At 45.1% G+C, this 5,634-nt stretch overlaps 1 protein-coding gene across 1 annotated transcript; it reads right to left on the reverse strand.

The window, feature by feature from the left end:
- Nucleotides 1-3,202: 3,202 nt before the first annotated feature.
- LOC125554251 (CEN-like protein 2) lies at nt 3,203-4,708 on the reverse strand. The gene is made up of 4 exons (XM_048717829.2): nt 4,452-4,708; nt 4,293-4,354; nt 3,963-4,003; nt 3,203-3,877 (listed from the first exon to the last, which is right to left on the reverse strand). Exons 1-4 carry the CDS (start codon nt 4,650-4,652, stop codon nt 3,654-3,656), a joined length of 528 nt encoding a protein of 175 aa, XP_048573786.1. The 5' UTR covers nt 4,653-4,708; the 3' UTR covers nt 3,203-3,653.
- Nucleotides 4,709-5,634: the final 926 nt, after the last annotated feature.

Genomic DNA, 5,634 nt, shown 5'->3' on the forward strand with positions numbered 1-5,634 from the left:
TCTGAATATTTTGATATATTATTTGCATTTTCCTAAGTTTGTATGAATTTGTTATGAAGTTTCAAAATGACGGTCAAATGGTCAAAGGGCAAAAGCATAAGACGAGCAAAGTGGTTTGGGCAGGAACACGTGTTTTCGGAAACTAAGGGTAAACCACCGAGTGTGACCCAACTAGGGGCATAAACCCAATTATCCCTTTTTGAAAAGAAGTCAAAGGGGGATTTTCTTTTTGTGTATTTTTTCTCACGAGGACAATGGAAGGTCAAGTATATTTCAAAAATATTTTCAGATTTTTTGACTTTTTTATTGAATTGATAAAAAGATCCGTATAAGGTGTGGATGTCCCCATAGTATTATGTTGATCCTACATGAAACTCTTAAAATAGCATCAGTGTACATGTCCTCGGTTATACGTAGGTCTAGCATTACTCTTCTTGAACAGGATTAGTCTCAGGTAACAACTACTCCTACTACTAAGGACCACGAAACGATAAAACTCAAAAGGCATGGGATCCATTTTCTTGTTCATTTTCCTGTGCATACTTGTTTATATGTATGCTATGATTGATCATGACGTGAATTGAGGATATATGCTATCCCCTTTTGCATCCGTACATGTAGCCTTTAGGTGAACATGAGCCTTCCCTGTTATGCATGCATGACCGGTTGTTGGGTCAGACATGCTTCACAATGTGGATGACTGGCCGAACAGCTACTCGGCTTTGTCTTTATAACAGATGCCTCGTAAGGCTGTTCATACATTAGCACTACAATCGGACTTAGCAAATTCGATCCTTTAAACACTTGTGGACGCGTCTGGACGTGTCCACAGACAGTGATCGGTCACGTCTTAAATAATCCTGCCACAACTGAATACTTTAAATCAGAAACCTCACATTCATACTACATGCAACGTAAACCTAATCTTAAGAGGAGCTCGTCTGGCTCCGTCGTGACCATGTCTGGCGGCCGGCTGTGCCTCCCAGAGTGTTGGTTCGGTCGCCGATGATGTAGAGTGGGACATGGGAGACGAGCCGGCTCATGTGACTCAAGGCGACATCGTATCCCATGCCCTACTCTTCCTCGCCGGAGCCCGGAATCCTGATGGTGCCGGCGGACATCAAATCGGTGATGGATCCGTCCTGGGACGAGCCAGCAACATCCACCACGACGCGACTGCGGCGCCCGAACTGGTGCACCATACAGGGAGCTGGAGAATGCGACTCCGCCTTGCCAACAACCATCGCCGCGAGGAAACTCGCCGCCTCCCGTGCCCGCTGCCTCACAAGGCGGGCACGCCGCGCCATGTTTGCGTTGGCCGACATCTATGGTGCGTTCACCTCCGCCTCAACGCGCCAACGGAGGGGTTGCTCGTCTGCCATCGCATTTGGACGGACTGCACAGACTCCGATGAGGCAACGATGTCACACATCATCGCGGATCCATGCACCATTTTGGCGGACGCAATAGATTCCCAACGAAAGGAGTTCGAGCGCTGTCGTCCTCCAGGGAGCGGCGGAGCGCAAACAGGACAGTCATCTCCTCCTCGGGGCCGCGTGGGATGAACTCGGGCTCGATGGATCTGAAGGTTTAGGACTCGGATCTGCCGCCCGCCATGCCGGAGATCATCAGATGGGGTGAAGTGTAGTGGAGGGAGGCGGAATGGAGTGAAGGGCGGGGGAGTGGAGTGGCTAGGATTTGGTCCAGGGAGAAGATGGGGATGATTATATATGGGGTCAGGTGGGCCAGTAGGGTCCGACATAGTGGACACGTCCGATCACGCCCGGGCCTCCCCATATCCGCCCCTTATTTGGGCTGGATATGAGGGTTGTCAGTCAGCCCGAGCATTTGAGTTCGGTTTGATGCACCGGTCTGGGTCACTTCTTTTATCGGTTACTGACCGGGCCGTGTGCCGGGGTGTTCGAAGCGGGTTTGAGGCACCCGCATGTAGATGCTCTTAGCTTTGTGTATGATATTGCACCTTCATAGTATTTCTCTGTTTGTATTTACTGTGCATATTAGCTTTGTTTTAAGTCAAATTTTGTAAATTGCAGAAAACAATATGACATTTACTATAGCAAATATACTTAATGAAGGATCCAACGATATTTATGTTGTATTGTGGATGTTAATACTTTTTCTATAAACTTGGTCAAAGTTTACAAAGTTGGACTTAAGACAAAGCTAATATGTGGTGTAAATCAAAAAAGGGAGGGAGTAGATAATATTATGTGTTGGTATTTTAAATGATTTCATTTATTATTTTAGATGAAACATACTCTCTCCGTCCGGAAATACTTATCGGAGAAATGTATGCAGCTAGAAGACGTACTTTAGTTCTAGATGCATCCATCTTAATCCATTTCTATGACAAATAATTCCAGACTGAGGGAATATTAGTATTCCAATACCATGTCACGGTATCATGATATGATATTAGTATCCTTTCTTTTCTAACTTAATACTCTCTCCTGTCTGAATTAATTGATGCAATCTCTATAAAATGTCTTAATACTTAAATTGTATAGTGGTCATGTCAATTAATTCGGATCCGATAACTAAGTCTGTATGATACTGGGTTATGATATCCCGGCCCACTACGAGAGATTTGATTGATACATATACACCTAGCTTATATTACACTTTAGTGTCTTCATAAATGCGGCCTATTTAGCTGATGCATTTTTTTTCTTTTTCGAAAAGGAGGCTAGACCCTAGTTAGCAGATGCATATATTCCTAGATTATATTACTCGGATTTTGGTCTTTATTCCATAGGTGGAGTCGCACTAGCTGCTAGTTGCTTCATCCGTTAAAACTACTTTTACCTTCCATATTTGTTGATTGTCTTAGTTAGCCATTTGCTATAACCAGTAGGTTGTTAAATCTTCTATTATGCATCATGTTAGATATTATGACTCATATATATTAACGTTAGTTTTTCGTGTATATAAACTTAATTAAGGAAGGCATACGTAGGCGCATATATATGCTAATGATCAAAGATTGCCAAATCGACCAAAGGGGCCGGGACACCAAAATGGTGGGAAAAGGAGGGCCAAGAACTGATGCCTCTTCACACCAGCCACAACCAGCCATATCAATTAATATTACAAATTGCACACACACACAACAGATACGGCAAGATCTAGTATCTATATACTCCGTACTCATCAGACAATCAAGATCAACCAAGACATATATATATTTTAGAGCGGGGACGCTTGCCCGGCCTTAAAGATGAGGTCCTTACAGGAATGAAAATAGTACGAGGTTCCAAACGGGTAAGAAAGATTATAGGCCCTGAGGGCAACAACAGTAGCGCAGGTAGGTGGGCCACAAAGCCATTGCCTTTTCCACCTTTCACTAGCCTACTACTACCAGACACGTCGACGGTCTTCTCCTAGCTATCATTCTGCTCCCAGAGTCCCAGTGAACACGTACGTACAAAATAGGAGTTGAACTAAATTCACTCTTGTGGCGTACACAAGCTCACAGGTTGACTAGTAGGAGTAACAGTGGACAGTAGGAAGACTACCAGAAACAGTGGACACAAGACCACGAGCAAACTCTTATTTGAACGGAGCCATATATATATAGCTAATACCAGTAGCTAAGCCATAGCTTGATCCAGAGGCTTGTTGCATTTTTCACATCAGCGGCGGCGCGCGGCTGTCTCCCGCTGCGCGTTGAAGTAGACGGCGGCGACCGGGAGGCCGAGGTCGTTCTCGTCGGCGAAGCGGCGAGTGTTGAAGCAGTCCCTGGTGGAGGGAGCTCGAGGGTTCACAGCCTGCCGCTTCTTCTGTTTGAACAGCACGAAGATGAACCTGTGAATGCCGATGTTGGGCATTGGGCTGTCGTAGCTCACCACCTCGCTCCCTGCATGCATTAATCAACGTACATTCATGTTTATCCAGAAAAAAAATAAGGATGTAGTCAGTCAATCAGAAAAAGGGGCACTGACCAAAAGAAGCATCAGTGGTGCCAGGAATATCAGTGACGATCCTGCATGTACACAAAAGCTCATAGCCTCATAATTCATAAACATATTCTTATGCATAGCTGATCATATAAATTTGTGCCAATTTATGCTCACTAGACAAAAAACAGGTTTGATGCCCATAGGATAGCCACTAATGGGACACCAGATAATTAATTTGTGCTCAATCACTTGGACTGAGCAATTCGATATACATGGCTCATGAGATATTTTTTTCCAATCTAGCTAACTATATATTTCTTTGTACTGGATGGACTTCTGATCGACTGAGCTAGGTTGGGTTAGTACAATTACCAGTGGAGATGCTCCCTCAGGTATGGATCGCTAGGCCCTGGCACATCCGGGTCCGTCATGACCTGAAGAGCAGCAATCATACTCGGTTATCAGCTGGATGCTAGCTAGCTTACTTTGTGTGTACGCGTCAGGTGGCCAAGGAGGAGAGGAAGCGCAAACCAGAGTGAAGAAAGATCTCATGTCGCCACCCGGGACCTGAATGCGTGGCTTGGACACGACCGCCGACGGCAAGAACTCCTGGCCATTGGACACCTGCTTGTCGGAGTTGTAGGTCACCGTCATATTCACCGTGGGGTTGAAGTTGTCAATGACCTCCCCGATGACCTTTCCGACGACGAGAGGGTTTCGGACCCTAGCCATGGCTACCTACTTGCTAGTAGTAGAAGCACCAAGTCTTGAGGAATGGGGAACTCTAACCTGATGGTTGTTGCCGAGATTGGGTGGCGTAGAGGCTCTATTTATAGGTGTGCAACGGTCGAAGCACAGCAAATCTCTCATTCCTAGAGAACTATTTTTTTTACTTAATCGGTTATAACTCCCAAAGGCCTTTTGAGCTGGCAAAAAAAAAAATCCCCTCCCAACATATACGGAGAAACCTTTACCTCCAAATCCCCTCCCAAAGGCCAACTCCAGCGCACGACCCCAAACGGACGTCTGTTTTGTCCGGATTCTATCCGTTTAGGTAGGGCAATGGGGTCGTGTCCGGGCAGTTTCTGGGATGCGGTGGCCGTGCGCCCAACGCATGGATGCATCCCGGCCGCATCCTGTCCACGTACATTTTTCTTTGCAAGCCATTAACTTTTTTTCATCATTCATTTTTGGCACATGGGAATACATCACCAAATTTTAACTAAAAAAACAAGACCAAATAAAACAAGAACTACAAGAATACATTTTAGAAAATATCCAACTTCCATAACTGCTCCTGTAAGTTGGATTAGTGCCTTCTCGATGTATTCATTGTTGATCTGTGGAGAAGGCTCGATGTTGCGTGCTTCTTTTTTCTTCGAGTCTAAAGAAATAGAGGTTGCTTCCTCACATCTAGTCTCATGTCTAGCCTCTATTCTAGCAACAAGTGCACTAGTCTCATCTCTGGCAAGTGCACGAACATCTACTAAATTGCGCTCTATCAATATATCGATGTACTATTCTTCCCAATACCAAAACTTGCATCCATGCTACACAATAAAATTTTAAGTTAGCACAATTAGTCAAATCCAAGAGCACAACTGAAGCTAAAAATAGCACATACCCCATCGTTTAAGCACTTGATGAACACCCATCCGGGATGTTCCGGCGTTGTAGACACGCGGCGCACGACCTTCTTTAGGCAGTGGTCGCA

The sequence above is a fragment of the Triticum urartu genome, chromosome 4A (genome assembly GCF_056163025.1).
Source record: "Triticum urartu cultivar PI428250 chromosome 4A, HENAU_Tu73, whole genome shotgun sequence".
Classification (NCBI taxonomy): Eukaryota; Viridiplantae; Streptophyta; class Magnoliopsida; order Poales; family Poaceae; genus Triticum; species Triticum urartu.

Bases quoted from the DNA above. Each gene is read 5' to 3' on its own strand.
- LOC125554251 (XM_048717829.2), bottom strand. From the start codon at position 4,652: ATGGCTAGGGTCCGAAACCCTCTCGTCGTCGGAAAGGTCATCGGGGAG. The intron at 4,355-4,451 runs GTTTGCGCTTCC...GCTGCTCTTCAG, and splicing joins TGAGATCTTTCTTCACTCTG to GTCATGACGGACCCGGATGT. The intron at 3,878-3,962 runs GTCAGTGCCCCT...TAATGCATGCAG, and splicing joins CACCACTGATGCTTCTTTTG to GGAGCGAGGTGGTGAGCTAC.